The sequence below is a fragment of the Nerophis lumbriciformis genome, linkage group LG05 (genome assembly GCF_033978685.3).
Source record: "Nerophis lumbriciformis linkage group LG05, RoL_Nlum_v2.1, whole genome shotgun sequence".
Lineage (NCBI taxonomy): Eukaryota > Metazoa > Chordata > Actinopteri > Syngnathiformes > Syngnathidae > Nerophis > Nerophis lumbriciformis.
Window position 1 is genome coordinate 51,767,217 of NC_084552.2, and position 26,318 is coordinate 51,793,534.

At 39.4% G+C, this 26,318-nt stretch overlaps 1 protein-coding gene across 2 annotated transcripts; it reads left to right on the plus strand.

The window, feature by feature from the left end:
- The first annotated feature begins 1,171 nt into the window (after nucleotides 1-1,171).
- lhfpl3 (LHFPL tetraspan subfamily member 3) lies at nucleotides 1,172-26,213 on the plus strand. 2 transcript variants are annotated; one of them, XM_061959589.1, is made up of 4 exons: nucleotides 1,172-1,972; nucleotides 21,096-21,326; nucleotides 25,090-25,148; nucleotides 25,228-26,213. In XM_061959589.1, exons 1-3 carry the CDS (start codon nucleotides 1,486-1,488, stop codon nucleotides 25,110-25,112), a joined length of 741 nt encoding a protein of 246 aa, XP_061815573.1. In that variant the 5' UTR covers nucleotides 1,172-1,485; the 3' UTR covers nucleotides 25,113-25,148; nucleotides 25,228-26,213. The 2 variants fall into 2 exon arrangements, with proteins under 2 accessions (XP_061815573.1, XP_061815572.1); XM_061959588.1 differs by having other exon boundaries at nucleotides 25,225-26,211.
- The last annotated feature ends 105 nt before the right edge of the window (nucleotides 26,214-26,318 follow it).

The following is a 26,318-nucleotide window of genomic DNA, read 5'->3' on the forward strand; positions in this document are numbered from 1 at the left end:
GTATTGTGAAAAGGAAGATGCAGAATGCCAGACCCAAAAACGCAGAAGAGTTGAAGGCCACTATCAGAGCAACCTGGGCTCTCATAACACCTGAGCAGTGCCAGAAACTCATCGACTCCATGCCACGCCGCATTAACGCAGTAATTGAGGCAAAAGGAGCTCCAACCAAGTATTGAGTATTGTACATGCTCATATTTTTCATTTTCATACTTTTCAGTTGGCCAACATTTCTAAAAATCCCTTTTTTGTATTAGCCTTAAGTAATATTCTAATTTTGTGACACACGGAATTTTGGATTTTCATTTGTTGCCACTTCAAATCATCAAAATTAAATGAAATAAACATTTGAATGCATCAGTCTGTGTGCAATGAATAAATATAATGTACAAGTTACACCTTTTGAATGCAATTACTGAAATAAATCAAGTTTTTCAAAATATTCTAATTTACTGGCTTTTACCTGTATTCAATTCTGACGTTGCTGTTGTGTGAAAAATGCATGTAAAATCTAATAAATTTGTATAAATAATGTTCTGTTTTAGTTTATGTGAAATGTGACCATTTGAGCAATATATGCAAGGCGCCCGCTTCCCAAATATCCCACCATACCTTGTTTACTACTTAAACATACACATTTAACATGCTAGCTTGCTTTCGCTAGCCGTCATGTGTTAAACTACTTGAAAAGCGACGCCAAACTTCACCGGAAGTTCAGTACAAAAGCTGACACCGGAGATTTTGGAACAAACGCGCTAAAAGTCGACGTCGCAAATTTAAGTCAGTACGGAGAAAAAAAAATTTAAATGACAAAAATCGGAGAAAGTTCTAAGCCAGCCAAAAAGTTAACAGAAGAAGAATTTCGCGCGTTCTACACTTTACGTCACGCACCAATCACAATGAAGCATCGTTCGTAGAGGATTCTGGGTAATGACGTTTTCTTACTGGTTTAACATCCCTAGAAAAATCGAGGCGTTATTATTCAATTCTGACGTTGCTGTTGTGTGAAAAATGCATGTAAAATCTAATTTTTAATAAATAACGTTCTGTATTAGTTTATGTGAAATGTGACCATTTGAGCAATATATGCACATCTATTTTTGTATTGCAAGCGCACGCGGTGTGTGTGCTTGCACACACACGCACACGCACAGTATAATATGCTCCACGTCAGACAGGGATTAAAAGGGATGTGGGTTAGCCCTGAATTATCCACGGCTGTGTTCAGTGGGCAGTGCAAGCGCCGCGCGCTCATCCCCGGACTCTGCTTGGTCGAGAGCCATTTTTTTTTTAATTTTATTTTATTTTTTTACTTGCGAACACACGCTGTTGCTTGCATATGTTTTATTTTTGCAGAACATTTCTTCTCTGCCGAGAGATGAGAAGAAAGCACGACGAAGCGTCCACGCAGGCGGCGAGGAGAGTGAAGGAAGTCACGCTGGACTAAAAAAAAAAAAAAAAAGGAGGCGTGTAAAACAGCGGCGGTGTATGCGAGCGTCTCTCCCGGGGTTTGAGTCCCTTCAGTCCGCCCGGAGGAGGAGGATGGTCCCGGGTGCTCCGAGCACCGGCACCATGCTCCCCGCCTCGGAGGCAGCCAAGATCTACCAGACCAACTACGTGCGCAACTCCCGCGCCATCGGCGTGCTGTGGGCCATCTTCACTATCCTCTTCGCCATCGTCAACGTGGTGTGCTTCATCCAGCCTTACTGGATCGGAGACGGCGCCGACACGCCGCAGGCCGGCTACTTCGGCCTCTTCCACTACTGCATCGGCAGCGGCCTGTCCCGGGACCTGACGTGCCAGGGCAGCTTCGCCGAGTTCGCCAGCATCCCGTCCGGTGCGTTCAAGGCCGCCTCCTTCTTCATCGGCATGTCCATGGCGCTGGTGCTCAGCTGCATCGGCTGCTTCGCCCTCTTCTTCTTCTGCAGCACCGGCACCGTCTACAAGATCTGCGGCTGGATGCAGCTGGCTGCAGGTAAGACTCGGATGGAGCAGCATCACCTCAAAACGATCCACTTTGGGCACAATGAATCCATACACACACTCAGATATAAATCACTTCATAAAATACTATTAAATATGAAAGATTTAACTTAGTGATCAGAATTTCAAATCGATCCAGATTGTATACATGCACTGTGAAAAAAATACCTGTTTTTTTTTGCACACATCAAATTGTAACAATACAATGTACAATACACTTATTTCACAGCAATGAATAGCTTTTTATTGGTATTTCACAGTAAATTGACTGTCAAAGAAACATTAGTTAGTCATTTGCTGTGAATTTACAACATTTTACAGTGTGCGCACTCATTTTCATTTGAATGGAATACAATTTCTCATATTCAGAGCAATCAATCAATCAAAGTGTATTGATATAGCCCAGTGGTTCTTAACCTGGGTTCGATCGAACCCTAGGGGTTTGGCGGAGGTCAAGACACACCCGACTCATCGTGTAAATAAAAACTTCTCCTTATTGGCGTATTATGGATACCACCAAACAACGTTCCCTCTAATTTTCCATCTGATTTGCAGGTGTGTAATTTGTTGTAGTTCATGCACTGTGTTGATTTTGTAAAGGAATGGCTAAATCGTGGCGAAGTTGGTAGAGTGGCCGTGTCAGCAATCGGAGGGTTGCTGGTCACTGGGGTTCAATCCCCACCTTCTACCATCCTAGTCACGTCCGTTGTGTCCTTGGGCAAGACACTTCACCCCTTGCTCCTGATGGCAGCTCCCGCCATCAGTGTGTGAATGTGTGAGTGAATGGGTAAATGTGGAAATACCGTCAAAGCGCTTTGAGTACCTTGAAGGTAGAAAAGCACTATACAAGTATAACCCATTTATCATTTATTTAAATCAGGCTAGAATTAAGGTTTTAGAATGGCCTAGGTGATGTTCATGCACGGTTCATTTTGTGCACCAGTAAAAAAAACAACATAACTTTGTCTTGAATTTGAAAAAATATATATATATTTTTTTCACTAAAGAAGGGTTCGGTGAATGTGCATATGAAGCTGGTGGGGTTCGGTACCTCCAACAAGGTTAAGAACCACTGATATAGCCCTTAATCACGAGTGTCTCAAAGGGCTGCACAAGCCACGACGACATCCTCGGCTCAGATCCCACGTCATTGGCAGTAAAAACTCAACCCAATGGGCACAGTGAGAAACCTTGGAGGGGACCGCAGATGTGGTGACTCCCCCCTCGGGCGACCGGTGCAATGGACTTCGAGTGGATCTCGTTAATAGTGTGAGAGTCCAGTCCATAGTGGGGCCAGCAGGAGATCATCTTCAGTGAAGGGAAGTGAAGTGAATTATATTTATATAGCGCTTTTCTCTAGTGACTCAAAGCGCTTTACATAGTGAAAACCCAATATTTAAGTTACATTTAAACCAGTGTGGGTGGCACTGGGAGCAGGTGGGTAAAGTGTCTTGCCCAAGGACACAACGGCAGTGACTAGGATGGCGGAAGCGGGGATCGAACCTGCAACCCTCAGGTTGATGGCACGGCCACTCTACCACCCGAGCTATACCGCCCCAGTGGAGACAGGTCAGCAGAGCAGAGACGTCCTTAACTGATGCACAGATGAGTGGTCCACAACGGGTCCCGACTGTGGTCACCTAATAACCTGTGGTCACCTAATAATCTCTCCACGCAGGAGAGGGGGGTAGAGCAGAAAAAGAGACGGAAGATCAACTGGTCTAAAATTGGGGTTTATTTAAAGGCTAGCGTATATACAAATGAGTTTTAAGATGGGACTTAAATGCTTCTACTGAGGTAGCATCTCTAACTGTTACTGGGAGGGCATTCCAGAGTACTGGAGCCCGAATAGAAAACGCTCTACGATGCATTCTTTACTACACCCCACCCCTAAAAATATATATTTTTGGAATCTAACTTCTTATCAAGCCAGATCTGATCCAGAATGCACATTTGTAACTAACTTAAACAATGTAAAAAAAATAGATTTTTATGGATACAGCTTAGTCGCCTGAATTTTAATGTAAAATGTACACTGGTTTTTACACCAAATGACTATAAATCGACAAACAGTACCACTTTTATTTTTCACTTTCGGGCGACGGCTGACAGGTTTTTTTTAACCGTAAGATTTACAGTCGCTTTTACTCCGAAATACTCTAAATCAATTAATACAATACTGTCATTTTTACTGTAAGATTCTAGTAAGTGAGCTGCCAGTGTTTTACAGTAAAAATCTTTGGTCGTTGTTACGGTGCCTTACTGTAAATGTATAAAGGGTAGCACTTGATCAGTGCCAGAGCTTGGTCTGCATTGTCAGCAGTAAGTCGGACTCATTTCTGGTGAGGCTTGGACTCGGCCAGGGCTGCCCTTTGTCACCGATTCTGTTTACAACTTTTATGGAGATAATTTCTCGGCGCAGTCAGGGCATTGAGGGGATGATGTGGTCCTGCTGGCTTCATCTGGCCGGAATCTTCAGCTCTCACCGGATCGGTCCACAGCTGAGTGTGAAGCGACGAGGATGAGAATCAGCACTTCCAAGTCCAAGTCCATGGTTCCCGCCCGGTAAAGGGTGGAGTGCTATCTCCGGGTTGGGGAGGAGATTTTGCCCTAAGTGGAGGCGTTCAAGTACCTCGGAGCCTTGTTCACGAGTGAGGGAAGAGTGGATCGTGAGATCGACAGGCGTTGTCTGCAGTGATGGGGATCCTTTATCGATCTGTCGTGGTGAAGAAGGAGATGAGCCGGAAGGCAGAGCTCTCAATTTACCGGTTGATCTACGTTCCCATTCTCACCTATGGTCATGAGCTTTGGGTTCTGACCGGAAGGACAAGATCACGGGTACAAGCGGCTGAAATGAGTTTCCTCCGTCAGCTGGCGGGGCTCTGCCTTAGAGAGAGGGTAAGAAGCTCTGTCATTTTGGAGGAGCTCAAAGTAAAGCCGCTGCTCCTCCACATCAAGAGGAGCCAGATGAGGTTTGGGCATCAGGTCAGAATGCCCCCCGGACGCCTCCCTGGGGAGGTGTTTAGGGCATGTCCGACCGGTAGACCACAGGTAAGACCCAGTCGGGGAGACAATGTCTCCCGACTGGCCTGGGAACGCCTCAGAATTCTCCGGGAGAAGCTGGGCCAAGTGTCTGGGGGGAGGGAAGTCTGGGCTTCTCTTGACACTCTGGGTATTTAAAGAAAATATTGGAGGCACATCATGTCTTTACATCTGGAGAGGTCCACAAATTAATCATTAATCGGTAGAAGACAAAGTTGGATATATTTGTGCATCGTATAAGATTGTATTTGATTGACACAATGAGTGCCGTGCTGCTGTGATCGTGACACTAATGAGGAAAAGGATACGTTTGTTTGCAGTTGATTTCCTGCTACAAATATTAGTCTCATCTACAATTCATGTCTGCAGTTGTTTTTATGATGTAAAGTATATTTTGTACCATTTAGCTGTTCCTGTTCAGCATATGCTGTTGAGCGTACAAGATATGTATTCATCTACTTCATTAATACTATTAAGGGGATTTTCTTGATGCTAACAAATGTCACCAAAGATGCTCTAATGTGGTCATCCGTGTCAAATAAAGCACTTGGTTTTCCTGCACAACAACAACTAAGCTTGTAGTTTTTGCTATGAAAAACAAAAAACATACAGTAGATTGGACCATCAATCACAATATTTATTACTCGGACTTAACATGACGTTAGTTTATTTGCACAACCAACTCTTTGTAGTTATATTTAGGCACAGGCAGCACGGTGGGAGAGGGGTAAGTGCGTCTGCCTCACAATACGAAGGTCCTGAGTAGTCCTGGGTTCAATCCTGGGCTCGGGATCTTTCTGTGTGGAGTTTGCATGTTCTCCCTGTGACTGCGTGGGTTCCCTCCGGGTACTCCGGCTTCCTCCCACCTCCAAAGACATGCACCTGGGGATAGGTTGATTGGCAACACTAAATTGGCCCTGGTGTGTGAATGTTGTCTGTCTATCTGTGTTGGCTCTGCGATGAGGTGGCGACTTGTCCAGGTTGTACCCCGCCTTACGCCCGATTGTAGCTGAGATAAGCTCCAGCGCCCCCCGCTACCCCAAAGGGAATAAGCGGTAGAAAATGGATGGATATATTCAGGCATAGCTACCACAAAAGAACACAAAAAACAAAAGCGATTTATTGTCTTTTCTTTACGTTTAGTTCCGCTCTCAAACACTACTAATATAGTGGAGAATAAACTTGATTGCATCACAGAAAGTTTGTCAATCAAATCAAAAGTTCTAACAAATATTTTACAAAGTGATCGCTGCAGACACGAGCGGTCTGATTGTATTCCACAAGATGATGAAAGTGATATTTTTAAGAGCCATTTCCTTCGACACTTTCGTTTTTTCTCTGACTTTATTACCTTTATGAACCACTTCTTTCAGGACTCTATGAAAGCTATTTCCTAGCTCTGTATTGGAATGAGTGGAACACCAAAGAACTGAACAGCAACACAGCATTTTCTGCTCAAACTCTACACTCACTCTCACAAGCTGCCAGGCCATCGTGTGAATTAAGCCGCCAAGAAGAAAAACGGATGTGACGTCATATGCAACTCTGCTATTGAAAAACAGTACCACTTTTATTTTTACAATACAATTCTGGCGACTAAACTGACACACCGTAAAATTTACAGTAGTTTTTACACCAAAAATACTGTAAATCCAAAAACAATACTACTGTTATTTTTACAGTAAGATACTGGCAACTGAGCTGCCAGTGTTTTACCGTAAAAATACACGGTTGGCTTTACAGTGCATTAATGTGAATGGAAAAAAGGTAGCACTTTTGGTTTTACAATAACATTCTGGCAACTGAACTGCCATTTACTATCTAAAAAACCCCCACCACCCTAAAGAACTTTTTTTTTGTAATCAAATCTGGTCTGATGTAAGCTGAGTATTATCAAACCAGATCTGATACAGATTGCACATTTGCAACTAATTTTCTTTAAAAATGGATGAGGGATACAGTTTGTTTTCAGAAGCTTAAAGCATTTAGGTATCATACGCTTCAAAATAGCCTTTTTACTATTTAAAAACAACAAGAAGTTACTATATGTTCACTTAAAACACATTTTTTTACAGGTTTTTGTCAAGGTGATGTACCGTAATCTCATTACATTTTTTTGATGAACTGGATAAAAAATGTGTTGATATCCAACCTGTTTTATATAAATATTTTCCTGACAAAAGAAACCATCAGAGAAAGAAAAAAAAGAGAATAAATCATAGCATTTGTTGTTGTTTTCTAATCAAAGATAGTGGAAGAATGGACCAGATTGATAGCTCAATCAGTAGAGGACTCCCTCTATCAAGCACCATAAATCTGTACAGTATATACATAAATAAATATATCTATATATCTCCATAAATCAAGTGTGAGAACACAACTTGTGTAAACAACTTCTTCAGACAAAAAAACTTGCTCTCGAAGCTCTCTTTCCTTCACATATGAGATTATAACTGCTGAATTTTCAAGTTTACAGCCACTAAGACATACATTGTCATTTACATGCAAAAAAAGAAAAGAAAAATGTCAGCAGCAATAATTAGCAGGAGAAAATATAGCTTCACGTTGGTCCTCCTAAACGGAAAGTCATTGTTGTGATTAACAAGCATTTTTCCAGCATCGATATCGGAAACATGTATTTATTTTATATCGAGTGTTCAAGCCACACTGAAATGGTTTAGAAAACGTTTTTTTACAATTTTCTTATTGTGAAAAGTATAATAATATATTTACCTGAAAATATATGTTTTTCCCAAGACTTAATCTGCATAATTTAAACTTAAAAAAAATTCTGTGAAATTAATTTTTTTTAGCAGTTAAAAAAAAAAGTAAAATAAGAGAATAAAGTTGTATATTTAAGGGAAAGACTTTGAAAAACATATATATACAATTTATATATGTATACTATACATACATAAACATGTTATTTAGGAAACAGTAGTCTTATTAATAAAAAAAAAATAGTATGAATTATTATCTTTTAAATCATATATGTTTATGTTATAAAAGTCATATTTTTCCCATAATAAAAATGTACATCCTACCCATAAAGTCTCTTCACAATTTTAAACATTTATAACAAAAGCAGGTGACAAGATTTGTTAACTGGATTTGTTATAAAGTCATTAATGGTTCAACTGTGGCAATGGAATGGAACAGAATACATTAGACACCATTTCATAAAACTTTATTAAACATCTTATCAACTGACTTTGCACAATTGTAAAGACAATTTTTGGACACCCTGTTTATTTTTATACCTAAAATGTCTTATTCTCAGGTAAAAAAAACAACCTAAAAAGAAACCAACAGGTTTTTTTTTTAATGTAAGGTTTGTATTAAGGAAAAATAAGTGTATTTTTTTTAAGAATAGTTATATTTGTTTGAGAAAATGTAATACATTTTAGAGGACAAACATTTTGATTATTTTTCTTCATTACAAAAAAAGCTGTATGATGGGTAAAACAAGCTTGTAAGGTTTTTTTTCCGGGAAAAAAAGGGCAGAATCATAAAAGAATAAAACATGTACCGGTACATGTTTATCAAAAAATGTGTTTTGCAAGAAAAAAAGTTGCACGTGACAAACATGTAAAAAGTACCAATGATTGTCACACACACACTAGGTGGGGCGAAATTATTCTCTGCATTTGACCCATCACCCTTGATCATCCCCTGGAAGGTGAGGGAAGCAGGGGCAGCAGCGGTGGCCGCGCCCAGCAATAATTTTTGGTGATTTAACCCCCAATTCCAACCCTTAATGCTGAGTGCCAAGCGGGGAGGTAATGGGTCCCATTTTTATAGTCTTTGGTATGACTCAGCTGGGGTTTTGAACTCACAACCTACCGATCTCAGGGCGGACACTCTAACCACTAGTACATATATTTGAAATAAAAAAAGTAATAAAAAAAAAAAGAAAAAAAGTTGAACATTCTTTTCTGTAAAAAAGTTGAATGTATATGTTATCATTTTACTAGAAGGAAGATAAATATATGTTTTTTTAATTTTAAAAAAACTAATATTTTTTTCAGAAAAAATGTTTTTCAGAATATAAAGAATTCTGAATCCTATAAGAATAAAAGCTTGCCTCCAAACACAACATGCAGTAGAAAATGAAATAATGGAGTCACTCAGGAATCAGATGAAGTGTCTTAGCACAGAAAAGTGGGGCGGCATGGCTCAGTGGCTAAAGTGGAGGGTAACGGGTTCGATCCCGCTCTTGCGAGTTCATGTCAATGTGTCCTTGAGCAAGACACCGAACCCTTCTCCTGATGATAGGTGGTTAGTAGAGGTGGGGGAAATAATACAAATCCCGTTTCCATATGAGTTATAAACGGAATACATTGATTTGCAAATCATTTTCAACCCATATTCAGTTGAATATGCTACAAAGACAACATATTTGATGTTCAAACTGATAAACATTTATTTTTTTGCAAATAATCATTAACTTTAGAATTTGATGCCAGCAACACGTGACAAAGAAGTTGGGAAAGGTGGCAATAAATACTGATAAAGTTGAGGAATGCTCATCAAACACTTATTTGGAACATCCCACAGGTGAACAGGCAAATTGGGAACAGGTGGGTGCCATGATTGGGTATAAAAGTAGATTCCATGAAATGCTCAGTCATTCACAAACAAGGATGGGGCGAGGGTCACCACTTTGTCAACAAATGGGTGAGCAAATTGTTGAACAGTTTAAGAAAAACCTTTCTCAACCAGCTATTGCAAGGAATTTAGGGATTTCACCATCTACGGTCCGTAATATCATCAAAGGGTTCAGAGAATCTGGAGAAATCACTGCACATAAGCAGCTAAGCCCGTGACCTTTCATCCCTCAGGCTGTACTGCATCAACAAGCGACATCGGTGTGTAAAGGATATCACCACATGGGCTCAGGAACACTTCAGAAACCCACTGTGAGTAACTACAGTTGGTCGCTACATCTGTAAGTGCAAGTTAAAACTCTCCTATGCAAGGCGAAAACCGTTTATCAACAACACCCAGAAACACCGTCGGCTTCGCTGGGCCTGAGCTCATCTAAGATGGACTGATACAAAGTGGAAAAGTGTGCTGTGGTCTGACGAGTCCACATTTCAAATTGTTTTTGGAAACTGTGGACGTCGTGTCCTCCGGACCAAAGAGGAAAAGAACCATCCGGATTGTTATAGGCGCAAAGTGTAAAAGGCAGCATGTGTGATGGTATGGGGGTGTATTAGTGCCCAAGACATGGGTAACTTACACATCTGTGAAGGCGCCATTAATGCTGAAAGGTACATACAGGTTTTGAAGAAACATATGTTGCCATCCAAGCAACAATATCATAGACGCCCCTGCTTATTTCAGCAAGACAATGCCAAGCCACGTGTTACACAGCGTGGCTTTGTAGTAAAAGAGTGTGGGTACTAGACTGGTCCGCCTGCAGTCCAGACCTGTCTCCCATTGAAAATGTGTGGCGCATTATGAAGCCTAAAATACCACAACGGAGACCCCCGGACTGTTGAACAACTTAAGCTGTACATCAAGCAAGAATGGGAGAGAATTCCACCTGAGAAGCTTAAAAAATGTGTCTCCTCAGTTCCCAAACGTTTACTGAGTGTTGTTAAAAGGAAAGGCCATGTAACACAGTGGTGAACATGCCCTTTCCCAACTACTTTGGCACGTGTTGCAGCCATGAAATTCTAAGTTAATTATTATTTGCAAAAAAAAAAAAAAAGTTTATGATTTTGAACATCAAATATCTTGTCTTTGTAGTGCATCCAATTGAATATGGGTTGAAAAGGATTTGCAAATCATTGTATTCCGTTTATATTTACATCTAACACAATTTCCCAACTCATATGGAAACGGGGTTTGTAGATTTTTAGATGCAATTTGGTCATGGACGATTATATAATCGATTCGTAAACATCAATAATGGATAATAGATTTATTCATTGTAAATAAAGTAAAGTAAACAAAAATTTGTCTGAGTGCAGCGAGCCACCTAAATGAGAGAGCCGACCAGCTCCTTTATTTTAGGGCACTTATGTTCCATTTTTGCAGACATTTCCATGAATTTAGTAAATGTAAAGATAATTAATGTATCTGTTTTTCATTACAAATGCACTGTTTTTAAAAAGTTGCAAATGATTAACGCTTATTTAGTGAAACGAAAACAAATATAAAACTGCATCCATATACAGAAATTAAAGAAGAATCAATATGTTTAATCGTAGCTTTTGAATCGTAATCAAATCGTGAGGCGCCCAAAGATTCCCACCTCTCGAGGTTAGCGTCTTACATGGCAGCTTCCGCCATGAATATTCCACAATTTCGTTGTTTTTAATGAATGTCCAATGAAAATAAAAGCTTAATCTATTATACTCATTCTGTAGAAACAAGAGAAAATTGTTGACGGAGGCACATTTAAAATCCATGTCAGCAGGGAATCATCGGGTCTCTTCGGATCAGGACCACAGACCAATTGTGAGGATTAAAGTGGATCACCTGCTTTCACTAATGAGGATTTAAAGGCGCAGTAACCAATCTGTGAATTCTCCTTAGCTCTGTCATTGACAAGTTGCTGAGCTCAAGTCAATAAACAACACAAACATGGCTGCCAGGAGACAAATAAACAAGGTGTCCGTCAAAGGGGATGTTTTATGGGCGGGATGAAGACGACACGGTGCAGATGGAGGTCGTCGGGACGGACTGTCAGCAGCCTGCAAATCAGGTTTAGCCAGAGGAGGCCGTTGACATTAACGTGCGCTAACAATTTGACAGGAAACGTGCACGCTCACTGTGAGGTCACGGAATGGCGGCCGATATCCAAACTAGTCAATAACAAAATATATTTAAAAAAATAAAAATGAATACATGCAGCAAATAGAACACAACCTAGATTCTAGGACTGCACAAGTTGTCTGAGCCGTGATTATATATTCCATTTTTAAACATCAGCCAAAGCGCCACTTTAGCATGTTTTCAGGGCTACACGCGGGACTAGCAGTTTGGATTGTGGCGTCGTCAGGGCGGGGATCTAACGACGGCACTGCAGACGATTTTCTCACCTCAGAGGCAGAAGTGGAAATAACATACAGAGGTGATGTTCAGCAACTGCTGCCAGCAAACAAAGACACACCAAAGAAATTCTGGCATTGGTTAATTAAAATGCATAGAAATGATAAAATATGTATTTTTTTTAAATCAAATTTATTAGGGGCTGAGATTGCAGTAACATTGTTGCTGAGAGCTTAAACTGGAAACTACTTTAAAATAAAAACAAGCCAGTGCTAAATGTAGGAGATGTTCCACTCCAGTCCTGTGGGGAGCGCTAGTTGCAAAGGTGGCAGGTTGGTGCGTTTATCAACAGCAAATGCATATTGACAAAAAAGAGCTGACAAAAGGTAAGCTTTCACAATAAATGTAGATGATAAAAACTTTAAAATTAAATAAAAATGTAGCATGCAACGAGATACAGTATTTTAAATAAAGCCAAATATGCAAAAATCACAAAATTCTCAAGACTCAAACACTTTTTTGAGTTTTCTCCCCTATTTTTTAAATTAAATAAATATAAATTATAATACGTTTTTTTTAAAACACCACTTTGACTGAGGAGACGCAAACCGAGACTTTAAATAAACCCAATTTGGGACAGACTACTGTTTATGCCATTTCTTCCGCCTCTGATTATGACTGTCACCTATCATGTAAGTGCAAAATTTTCAATTTCAAAGTTTGGGGAAAAAAATTCAAGAGTGTTTTTTCTTCTCATTTCAACGTTTCCTTTTATTGAGAGCCTCACTGAAAATGTGGGTGTGTTTGTTTAATAAAGTCCTAAACTAATGTATCTTAAAATGGTGAAGCCTCAACACCAAGACCCCAATTGTTTAAAATTAAACATATATTAACAAAAATTATAATAAATAATTTTTGAAATTACTTGATACATTTGACAATTAGATGCAAATAAACATTTTAATGAAAGCAAAAGTATATGATATATATTTGACATTTTAAAAATTATATGCATATTTAAAATACTATTTAAAAAAAAAAAAATACCAGCTAAATTAGATGTAAACATTCAAATAAAATATCATGCAATTCTGGAGCCTCAAACATTGCGCCATTTTTAATGTAAATACACAGGAAAAAACTACAGTGAATAATTTTAATAAATATTTTTGAAATAATTACAAAAACATTTAAATACACCATCTACATTTTATTGGGAACATTTTTAATTAAATACATATTAAAAAAAATATTGTAAATGTTTTTCAACTTACCAACTAATTTTTGCCAAGACATATTCAAGATAAAGCCAAATATAAACTATCAAAACATTCTTAAGTCTCAAACCCCTTTTCCCCATTTTTCAAAAAGGAATAAATAAATAAAAAATGCATAAAAATACCCAATGAATTTAACTAATTAAAGAGATGTATTCTAATATAGACACTCTCCATAAATACATAACATATACAAAATGATTAATGCATTTTTGAAGTACGTTTCCCTAAACTTTTCCATGACTAATATTAAAAATCGTTTTAAGCAATAGAAAAAAACTGAATTTTATATAGATTAAATGTGTTATTATAATTAGTTGTACTAGTGCCAGTAGTATTCAATCAGGACAGCTGTTATCTTGTGTTAGTATATTATTTTCAATAAAAAATACATTATTATTTCACTTGAATTGATCATAATTCATCTTTTAGGGTGTGGGTGAAGATTGATCCATCTGTAAGTTTACTTTAAAATTTGAACATTTGAAATAAAAATAAGTATATGTAGACCCCTATATCTTTTTCTATGTATTTATTTTGTAGACTTAAACTTGGATAAGGTTCCCTTTAAATTAGATGATGATGATGATGATGATGATGATAATAGTGTGTCCACTTGCCTGACAGCAGGGTCTTGACGGGGAAATAAGGAGGTCTTTCTGGGGGTCTCTGCAGCTTAATGAGGCTCCTAATCAGCAGAAGCAGAGCAGCTGGTTGGTTAAGATCCTAAGGGAGCGTCACTAAATAGGCTGCTTGCTCTGCCCTCCACACAAGGGACCTGTGACGCTTCAAAATTCTGCATTTGAAGCATAATACGTTTCAAAGAAAACTATTGTCCATTTAAAAAAAAATTCTCACGCAATGTCCTCGTCCTCTGTTGGCTGAAGACACCAAAATACTTCTGCAGCCCTGCAAATAAATTAAAAGCACCTTGCTTAATGTCAGCCTTAATGACTTCCTATGGCGGATTCTTGTGAATGTTTCAACGCATGTCCTTGTTTCCTCACCGTCTCCCTTTCAAGTTTTTTTTATTTATTTCTTTTGGGGTGGGGGGGAGGGTTTGCTGCACTTCACCTCGCTAACTTCTAACGTGTCCTCTTTTCATACCTTCTTCTCCTCGCTTTTGACACACAACTGAGCGCTAACAAGTAAGAAGAAGGGTATATGTGGAAACTTTCTCCTTCAATTGGGGGGGTGACAAAACCTACAGCAAAACACTAGTCAAAGATCCTTTTTTGACAGGAGCGCTCTGCTGTTTTTCAGCAAAAACGCGAATAAAAGATCCAATATATGTCTGCTGTTTTTAAGCATGTACTGCTAGGCAAAAATCTTCTATGTAACAGGAACACTGCCGTTTTGAAGTAGCAACCACGGGTAAAAAAAATCCTCTATATTCGTGCTGTTTTGAAGAATGTATTGCTAGTCAAAGATCATCTCTGTGACAAGAACACACTGCTGTTTAGGCCCCTAATACTGGTAAAAGAGCCTCTTTCCATGGGCGTTTTTCAAACACCTCCTGCTCGTCAAAGATACATATATATAACAGGAACACTGCTGTTTTAAGTACCTACTACAAAAGTCAAAGATCCTCTCTATACGTCTGCTGTTTTAGGTTTCTACTACTGGTAAAAGATCCTCTATACAACAGGAGCACTCTGTTGTTTCGAAGTACACAATACTAGTCAAAGATCCTCTCTGTTCGTTGTTTTGAGGTACTTACTGCTAGTCAAAGATCATCTATATGACAGGAGCACTCTGCTGTTTTAAGTTTCTACTACTGGTAAAAGATCCTCTATAAGCACTCTGTTGTTTCAAAGTACAAATTACTAGTCAAAGATCCTCTCTGTTCATTGTTTTTAGGTACTTACTGCTAGTCAAAGATCATCTATATGACAGGAGCACTCTGCTGTTTTAAGTTTCTACTACTGGTAAAAGATCCTCTATAAGCACTCTGTTCGTTTCGAAGTACAAAATACTAGTCAAAGATCCTCTCCGTTCATTGTTTTTAGGTACTTACTGCTAGTCAAAGATCATCTATATGACAGGGGTACTATGCTGTTTTAAGTTTCTACTACTGATAAAAGATCCTCTATACAACAGGAGCACTCTGTTGTTTCGAAGTACACAATACTAGTCAAAGATCCTCTCTGTTCGTTGTTTTGAGGTACTTACTGCTAGTCAAAGATCATCTATATGACAGGAGCACTCTGCTGTTTTAAGTTTCTACTACTGGTAAAAGATCCTCTATAAGCACTCTGTTGTTTCAAAGTACAAATTACTAGTCAAAGATCCTCTCTGTTCATTGTTTTTAGGTACTTACTGCTAGTCAAAGATCATCTATATGACAGGAGCACTCTGCTGTTTTAAGTTTCTACTACTGGTAAAAGATCCTCTATAAGCACTCTGTTCGTTTCAAAGTACAAAATACTAGTCAAAGATCCTCTCTGTTCGTTGTTTTGAGGTACATACTGCTAATCAAAGATCATCTATATGACAGGAGCACTCTGCTGTTTTAAGTTTCTACTACTGGTAAAAGATCCTCTATAAGCACTCTGTTCGTTTCGAAGTACAAAATACTAGTCAAAGATCCTCTCTGTTCATTGTTTTTAGGTACTTACTGCTAGTCAAAGATCATCTATATGACAGGGGCACTATGCTGTTTTAAGTTTCTACTACTGATAAAAGATCCTCTACACAACAGGAGCACTCTGTTGTTTCGAAGTACACAATACTAGTCAAAGATCCTCTCTGTTCGTTGTTTTGAGGTACTTACTGCTAGTCAAAGATCATCTATATGACAGGAGCACTCTGCTGTTTTAAGTTTCTACTACTGGTAAAAGATCCTCTATAAGCACTCTGTTCGTTTCAAAGTACAAAATACTAGTCAAAGATCCTCTCTGTTCGTTGTTTTGAGGTACATACTGCTAATCAAAGATCATCTATATGACAGGAGCACTCTGCTGTTTTAAGTTTCTACTACTGGTAAAAGATCCTCTATAAGCACTCTGTTCGTTTCGAAGTACAAAATACTAGTCAAAGATCCTCTCTGTTCATTGTTTTTAGGTACTTACTGCTAGTCAAAGATCATCTATATGACAGGGGCACTATGCTGTTTTAAGTTTCTACTACTGATAAAAGATCCTCTACACAACAGGAGCACTCTGTTGTTTCGAAGTACACAATACTAGTCAAAGATCCTCTCTGTTCGTTGTTTTGAGGTACTTACTGCTAGTCAAAGATCATCTATATGACAGGAGCACTCTGCTGTTTTAAGTTTCTACTACTGGTAAAAGATCCTCTATAAGCACTCTGTTGTTTCGAAGTACACAATACTAGTCAAAGATCCTCTCTGTTCATTGTTTTTAGGTACTTACTGCTAGTCAAAGATCATCTATATGACAGGAGCACTATGCTGTTTTAAGTTTCTACTACTGATAAAAGATCCTCTATACAACAGGAGCACTCTGTTGTTTCGAAGTACACAATACTAGTCAAAGATCCTCTCTGTTCGTTGTTTTGAGGTACTTACTGCTAGTCAAAGATCATCTATATGACAGGAGCACTCTGCTGTTTTAAGTTTCTACTACTGGTAAAAGATCCTCTATAAGCACTCTGTTGTTTCAAAGTACAAATTACTAGTCAAAGATCCTCTCTGTTCATTGTTTTTAGGTACTTACTGCTAGTCAAAGATCATCTATATGACAGGAGCACTCTGCTGTTTTAAGTTTCTACTACTGGTAAAAGATCCTCTATAAGCACTCTGTTCGTTTCAAAGTACAAAATACTAGTCAAAGATCCTCTCTGTTCGTTGTTTTGAGGTACATACTGCTAGTCAAAGATCATCTATATGACAGGAGCACTCTGCTGTTTTAAGTTTCTACTACTGGTAAAAGATCCTCTATAAGCACTCTGTTCGTTTCGAAGTACAAAATACTAGTCAAAGATCCTCTCTGTTCATTGTTTTTAGGTACTTACTGCTAGTCAAAGATCATCTATATGACAGGGGCACTATGCTGTTTTAAGTTTCTACTACTGATAAAAGATCCTCTACACAACAGGAGCACTCTGTTGTTTCGAAGTACACAATACTAGTCAAAGATCCTCTCTGTTCGTTGTTTTGAGGTACTTACTGCTAGTCAAAGATCATCTATATGACAGGAGCACTCTGCTGTTTTAAGTTTCTACTACTGGTAAAAGATCCTCTATAAGCACTCTGTTGTTTCAAAGTACAAATTACTAGTCAAAGATCCTCTCTGTTCATTGTTTTTAGGTACTTACTGCTAGTCAAAGATCATCTATATGACAGGAGCACTATGCTGTTTTAAGTTTCTACTACTGATAAAAGATTCTCTATACAACAGGAGCACTCTGTTGTTTCGAAGTACACAATACTAGTCAAAGATCCTCTCTGTTCGTTGTTTTGAGGTACTTACTGCTAGTCAAAGATCATCTATATGACAGGAGCACTCTGCTGTTTTAAGTTTCTACTACTGGTAAAAGATCCTCTATAAGCACTCTGTTCGTTTCAAAGTACAAAATACTAGTCAAAGATCCTCTCTGTTCATTGTTTTTAGGTACTTACTGCTAGTCAAAGATCATCTGTATGACAGGGGCACTATGCTGTTTTAAGTTTCTACTACTGGTAAAAGATCCTCTATACAAAATACTAGTCAATGATACTTCTGTCTCTGTCCGTTGTTTTTAGGTACTCACAGGAGTGCATTGCTGTTTATACGTACCTATATAGTCAAAGATCCTTTGAGGCCGCGGTTTCTCAGTACCTACTGCTAGTCAAAGATCCTTTATATAACAGGAGCACTCTGCTGTTTTTAAGTTTACCTATACAGTCAAATATCCTTTGTGTCTGCTGATGTTTAGTACCTACGAGTAGTCAAATATCCTCCATATGTCTGCTGTTTTTAAGCACCTACTGCTAGTCAAAGATCCTTTATATAACAGGAGCACTCTGCTGTTTTTAAGTACCTACTACTTGTCAAAGGTCAGTTTTCTGTTATTTTTACGCACCTACTGCTAGTCAAAGATCCTCTATGTGACAGGAGTGCTCTCCATTTTCCTCTCTATGTCTGCTGCTTTCAAGCATGTACTGCCATACATAAGAGAGTATCTGTCTCCGTTGCCACAGCAACCGCCTCCTCCTACCCGCCATCTTCACACTCCCACAACGTGAGGAAGGCTTCCTTTAAGAAAGTTAAGACGAAGAAGGCCATCACGAGAGCGAAGACCTCCTCCGAGTCCTACACCATAAAAATGCTAATTATTTGGTCTGTTTTTCATTACGATTCAAGCTGAACAATTAATAATAGTTTTTAAAAAAAAAGGTTAATGTTTAATGACTTTTATCAGACTTTCAGGGCTGCATCAATCTTGTAACAAACAAAAAAAAGAGCTAAACATTGCTTCTCCTGTGTGCTTGCGAGAAAGCAGTAAAAACAAAACAAACGTTATGCAAGTGAACACTGGAAAAGGGGAAATTTGGGAGTTGAACAAAACCAAAATAAACTGATGAATAACATCCTGTAAGAAACTGTAAGGTCATCCACACCACTAGGTGGCAGCATAAGACTAAAGTGATGGGGCTCTACATAGCATTGAATGCTACATCATCAGTTATTTTAAGTATAACTACACAAATAATATATACAAATATATTTTAACATTTTTAAACATATTTAACTTTTTGACAAAAGTTTAACCTTGGAGTGTGATCAAAACATGTCTCTTTCTAAATGATGAATGCAGCACTTAAGATATCAATGTAAGTTCCACGCAGACAACTTCCTTTTAGACGTGATTACATCGTAAATTTCACTCCAGTATCAATCAAATTGATGGCGCACTCCTCCTACTTGAAGCATCCATCCAAAAAAACTACTTTGACCGGGCATCAGCAAGCATAATAAATCTTATAAACTGAATGAAACATACCGGGGTAGCTTGAACGGTACAGTTCGTTAAACGAAAATTAAGGATTTAGATCAATGTTTTGGGGTATTATTTATTTAAATTGTATTTACATTCAAAACAAAAAATATAAATGTAAAATTCACTGACATTTGGACAGAATTAGCTTATGTCATATTTAAATTACATCAAAATAATAAATTACATTTGGTCAATAACTACAAATTGTATTAAATGTCTAATTTAATATTATTATACTCTTAGAATATTATATAGTTGCAGTTGAATATATATATATATATATATATATATATATATATATATATATATATATATATGTATAAATACACATATACATTAAAATGTGCATAGTGATGTACATAGTGTCATGTACATAGTGTATATACTCCTCCCCCATTTTTGTATATATCGTTTTTCAAATCACCTGTATACTTGTGTATATGTACATCATTTATCCATTTTTTAACGTAATTTTTTATATACATGTTACAGGTTATATATATTTTATTATTGAATGTATCAAATGTGATGAATATTTAATGGACCACAATGGAAACAAGCCTTTTGGCTTTTTGTGCCATCCGTTTGCCTTTTTAAAGCACTACATGGATTAAATTCTTTAAGATGGCAATAAACTTATCAATCAAATACATATACATACACATATACATATATAGATACACATATAAAGTATTCAACAAGAACAACATTAAATTGAGCTACAGCTGCATGAACAATATACGACAAATCATCTCAAACCACAACAAAACAATTGCAAATGAGCCGTCGGCCCCCGGACAGAGCGACTCCAAAACCAACAAAGGCTGTAACTGTCGAAAGAAACCTGATTGCCCTCTCAACGGGGGGTGCTTACAAACATCAGTTGTCTACCAATCTAAGGTAATACACAAGGACATTAACACATCCGACACATATGTAGGATTAACCGAGGGAGAATTCAAAACCAGATGGAACAATCACAAGGCTTCTTTCAGGAACCAAAACCTGCGGAATACCACAGAACTCAGCAAACACATTTGGGACCTCAAAGACAATAATGTTGAATATTCAATAACATGGCAAATTCTTGCATCCAGCACACCTTACAATAGTGGTAATAAAAGATGCAACCTATGCTTGAAAGAGAAACTGTTTATTATTTAAAGTTAAAGTTAAAGTTAAAGTACCAATGATTGTCACACACACACTAGGTGTGGCGAAATTATTCTCTGCATTTGACCCATCACCCTTGATCACCCCCTGGGAGGTGAGGGGAGCAGTGGGCAGCAGCGGTGGCTGCGCCCGGGAATCATTTTGGTGATTTAACCCCCAATTCCAACCCTTGATGCTGAGTGCCAAGCAGGGAGGTAATGGGTCCCATTTTTATAGTCTTTGGTATGACTCGGCCGGGATTTGAACTCCCAACCTACCGATCTCAGGACGGACACTCTAACCACTAGGCCACCGTCCAGACCTGTCATCCCTCAACAAGCGCAGCGAAATTGTAACAGCATCCCGCCACAGACGGAAACACCTCCTAGGTAACACATGAGCCAATCACCACGCCCCTACGCCAGCCTGTACCCACCCACTCTGTGCCCTATATAAACCATGGTATGTGAATGCTCCCATTAAAATCTCCTGATGATTGAGGGTACCCCCCCCTCATGAAACAGGCCTGTAGAGATGAAATAGTCTTGTGATTTTTTTTCCCCACACATACATAGATACACATATATACATACATATATATACACAGTATATGTATTTATATATATATGTATTAAAATCAAAACCTAGTGAACATACCGAGCTGGACTGATTGTTCTCCATCTTTCCTTCCCTCCGCAGGAACGTGTCTCATCCTGGGCTGCATGATCTACCCCGACGGCTGGGACAGTGACGAGGTGAAGCGTATGTGCGGCGAGCAGACAGACAAATACACGCTGGGCGCTTGTTCGGTGCGCTGGGCCTACATCCTGGCTATCATGGGCATCATGGACGCCCTCATCCTCTCCTTCCTGGCCTTCGTGCTGGGGAACCGCCAGGACAGCCTCATGTCCGAAGAGCTGCTGGTAGACAGTAAGACACAAAGGACGCGACATAGATGCTTATGCTAATGAGTCGCTGCCAATTAAGCACCTAATTCCACCTGAGACAAACTCATTTGCATACAAGAAGCGCCTTCTGGTTGCTTTTGTTGGCTTTGTTTCGTTTCTCGTCCAAAGAAGACGAGGCGAGACTACAGATGAAGGAGGGCAACAAGGTGGCCATTTTGAGGGTTAATTGAAGGCCAGAGTGATCCAGGTACTCAATGGCAGCCATTCTTTGATGAAACAAACAAGCAGAGGTTAAAATCAGGGTTTCAGTTGAAAATAATTCATACCAGAAAGGTTATTTTGCAAAGAAATCACTAGCGTTGTGCCTAATTGGGCTGCGGTTAAAAATAAAAACAGAAAGAGAGCCAACTATTTTTTTTTTCTTAGTAAAACTATTGTGTAACGTATACACAAACAAGTACAACCACCAATTGTTCCCAAATATAGTACAGTAGTACCTCGGGAATCGGCCCTTGTCACATCATGCTTCAAATAATGCGACTTTACCACATCGCAGATTAAACTTTTTTTTTGTAAGCATATTGTACAATTTTTTTGGTCTAAATTAAGCATTTTCAAGCATAGAAAATACTAAATAAACTTCAAATATTAAAACTGAAGTAGTATTGGCCACTAGTGGAGACGTAACCAATCAGAGGGCGCTGTTCAGTATCATGGCCACTGATAGGTTCAGCCTCAGGCAGCGTTACTATAATGAATTAAAAGATTGTAAAGTTCTAAAGCAGGGGTGTCAAACTCATTTTCATTTAGGGCCACATCGCAGTAATGGCTGCTTTCGGAGGGCCGATTTTTAAAAATCAATTGACATTATGCATGCGGGTAATAACCTGTGATTAATCATGATTAATCGAAATGCATATGCATTTGATTATTAGATTTTTTTTTAATGTATATCTTGCTTTAAATTCATGAATAAAGGCGACAAGCAGATATTTAACTATTTGTTTTTATCTCACAAAAATAGTTTTGCAATACTGCATATAATAAGATAACTGGCATGATCAGATAATATTAAAGTTTAAAATATGCATTTTTTCTGTTAAAATTGAAAGAACAAATGCATTTAGTAAAACAAAGTATTTTATTGAAACCCATTTTTTCCAGGCTTCTGCAGGCCACATAGAATGATGTGGCGGGCCAGAGCTGGCCCCTGGGCCTTGAGTTTGACATCTGTGCACTAAAGGAAGGGTGTTATTTCATGTCTAATTTTTATGGATACATTTCCGCCGTTTAGACATTTTCTACTTCCTTGGCCGGCGTTATCAACTCATTCTGCTTCAGTATGGTGCAGTCTAGCAGTGCTAACTTCCAACTGCTTTACCAAGTTAGCTAGCTCCACGCTGTGTCATGTTTTTGATGATTCTTTTTTTTAATTCAATGAATATCATCCAGTACCTACTCAGTGGCCTAGTGGTTAGAGTGTCCGCCCTGAGATCGGTAGGTTGTGAGTTCAAAACCCCGGCCGAGTCATACCAAATACTATAAAAAAAAAGGGACCCATTGCCTCCCTGTTTGGCACTCAGCATCAAGGGTTGGAATTGGGGGTTAAATCACCAAAAATGATTCCCGGGCGCGGCACCGCTGCTGCCCACTGCTCCCCTCACCTCCCAGGGGGTGAACAAGGGGATGGGTCAAATGCAGAGGACAAATTTCGCCACACCTAGTGTGTGTGTGACAATCATTGGTACTTTAACTTAACTTTAACTTTACACATACAAACTGTAGCACACAAAAAAGCACATTTAATAAAAAAAACGTTATTATGGTCTTACCTTTACTTATAAATGAAGTCCAAGCGCCGCTCCTTCTGACCAAAAGCATCGACTTTAACTTCTTCTCAGCACTGTCCTCCACATTTAGTTTCTTCCTTCTAATGGTTAGAAAAACAAAGTTATGTCCAACTCTAGCTATAAGCTAATAGTAGCGGGTAAGACCAGACGTTTGGTCGGATCTTACGAGTTTCACTGTGACATTCGCTACGCCAACTAGTGGCGGGGAGGCGCATTACTGTCCATCCATCCATATTCTTCCGCTTAGCAGAGGTCGGGTCGCGAGGGGCAACAGCCTGAGAAGAGAAGCCCAGACTTCCCTCTCCCCAGCCACTTTGTCGAAGCTCCTCCTCAGGGTTCCCGAGGCGTTCCCAGACTCTTCCTGTGGCCTCCTACCGGTCAGATGTGCCCTAAACACCTCCCGAGGGAGGCGTCCAGGGGGCATTCTGACCAAATACCCAAACCACCTCATCTGACTCCTCTCAATGTGGAAGAGCAGCGGCTTTACTTTGAGCTCCTCCTGAATGACAGAGCCTCTCACCCTATCTCTAAGGGAGAGCACCGCTACCCGACAGAGGAAACTCATTTCACCCAAATGTACTCGTGATAACCCAAAGCTCATGACCATAGGTTAGGATGGGAACGTAGCTCGACCGGTAAATTGAGAGCTTTGCCTTCCGGCTCAGCTCCTTCTTCACCACGATGGACTGATACAGGGTCCGCATCACTGAAGACGCCGCACCGATCCGCCTGTCGATCTCACAATCCACTCTTCCCTCACTTGTGAACAAGACTCCGAGGTACTTGAACTCCTCCACTTGGAGCAAGATCTCTTCCCTAACCCAGATATGGCACTCCACCCTTTTCCGGGCGAAAACCATAGACTCTGGACTTGTAAGCGCTGATTCTCATTCCAGTCGCTTCACACTCGGCTGTGAACCGATCCAGTGAGAGCTGAAGATTCTGGTCAGATGAAGCAATCAGGACCACATCACCTGCAAAAAGCAGAGACCTAAGCCTGCAGCCTCCAAACAGTCTCCGCTCAACGTCCTGACTAGAAATTCTGTCCATAGATTTTCTGAACAGAATTGGTGACAAAGAGCAGCCATGGCGCAGTCCAACCCTCACTGGAAACAGGTTTTGACTTACTGCTAGCAATACGGACCAAGCTGACACAGATCATACAGGGAGCGGACCGCCACAATCAAATGCCTTCTCCAAGTCCACAAAATACATGTAAACTGGTTGGGCAAACTCATATGCACTCTCAAGGACCCTACCGAGAGTATAGAGCTGGTCCACAATTACACGACCAGGATGAAAACCACACTGCTCCTCCTGAAACCGAAGTTCAACTAGCTGGCGTAGACTCCTCTCCAGTACACCTGAATAGACCTTACCGGGAAGGCTGAAGAGTGTAATCCCACGATAGTTGGAAGACATTTTCCGGTTCCCCTTCTTAAAGAGAGGAACCACCACCCCGGTCTGCCAATCCAGAGACACCGCCCCTGATGTCCACACAATGTTGCAGATTCTTGTCAACCAAGACAGCCCCAAAGCATCCAGAGCCTTAGCGAACTCCAGGCGGATCTCATCCAACCCCGTGGCCTTTTTAACTACCTCGACAACCTCAGGCCCAGAAATAGGAGAGACTATTTCCAAACTAATCTAACCAATCTAAGTCTATGAGCACGAACTGATGAAGCCACTCGGATGACCGGCGAAACGTCTTCCAAGACAAACCAAACAGTCCAGTTGCGATCAATTGAATGCCCTGAGATGACAATGACCTGGATGAAATACAACCTTCATAGACTAACTAATGTTTTATTTAAAAAACAAGTGTCATATTGTTTACAGCTGATACAGCTATTACTCAACTCCAAACACTACACTCTAGTGGTCATCAGTGGTACTTTCCACCTTTTAACAGTTTTCTCCTGTTTTCTCCTCCAGAGAGTGGCAACAATTCCATATAATGTGCTGCAAAGCAGACGTATCACACATGCAAAAAGGTAAGAAGTGTATTTAAATTTCATGTTTAAAATCTAGTCAGATTTGTATATTATTTCACAATAAAGTGTCTTTCAGCAGGTCCAAAGTCTAGCATCATGACGTCACCTGAGGATGCTGCAGTGTTCTTCTGGTCAGAGCTGATGCCGGTGAAAAAGATCTTAGTCCATGAAAAAAAGAAGGGGAAGACTGGGAAGACTGGGCACTCCATCCCCCGGAACATCCCATCTGTAAAATAGGAGTCTCATTGATCGGAAACTGCTTTTTGGGGGGCAGTTTCCTTATGTTGTGTCCCGAATGAGACATCGGTCCATGTGGATGGGACACGGCTTCACCTACAAACTGGTTTTCCAAAAAGTGTTTTGCTCTGGATTCATATTTAAAAACAAAACAAAACAAACAAACTACAAACTCGTTTTAAAAAATGTGCTGTGCTCTGGATTAATATTTAAAAATCAAAACAAAAAAAACAAACACGATCATTTGGAGGTCTAAAATGGAGCACACAGCTGCAAACAAATGTATGTTTTGTTATACTTAAATGTTTGATGTTCAACTGTAGAAAAGTAACGTGACTTATTTATAAAAAGAAAAAAATGTATTAGTGTGTGCCATACAGTTTATGTTCTGAGACTGACAGTATTGTGGGAGTACTAAAGCTTACATGCATTGCATTATGAGAAAGACAGCAGGTAAAGCACTGAATGCTACCTCTTTCGTTCACTTCTGATGCTTTGGTTTTGTTCAATAAATACAACACTGGTGTCTTTTCATAAAAGCAGAAATCTCGCCCTCTTGTGGCCATAACAGATCTGCTGCTTCATGGACCATTCAACAGCACAGCTGAATAAACAATTGTCTCCTTAAAACACAACTTTTGACCACTTTAACGTGTTTTTGTCTCCTCCACCTCCCCGTTTGCATGACTGAGTTAACTTCAATGCCAATGGTTACTGATATTAGGCTCATACTGTGAATCTATTATGTATAACAGTAAAAACATGGATTGTATTTACCCCAAAGCAGAACTATTCCTCCAGCAATGATGCAAGGACGGCTTCATCTCGACTATAAACACAAAATGACAAAAAATTTGAATAATTTGATATCATTGAATAAATAAATGACAAAACAGAAAATTGAATTTCCTGGTCCACAATTGGCTTACCTTA

Bases quoted from the DNA above. Each gene is read 5' to 3' on its own strand.
- lhfpl3 (XM_061959589.1), top strand. From the start codon at position 1,486: ATGCGAGCGTCTCTCCCGGGGTTTGAGTCCCTTCAGTCCGCCCGGAGG. The intron at 1,973-21,095 runs GTAAGACTCGGA...TTCCCTCCGCAG, and splicing joins CTGGATGCAGCTGGCTGCAG to GAACGTGTCTCATCCTGGGC. The intron at 21,327-25,089 runs GTAAGACACAAA...TTTCTCCTCCAG, and splicing joins CGAAGAGCTGCTGGTAGACA to AGAGTGGCAACAATTCCATA.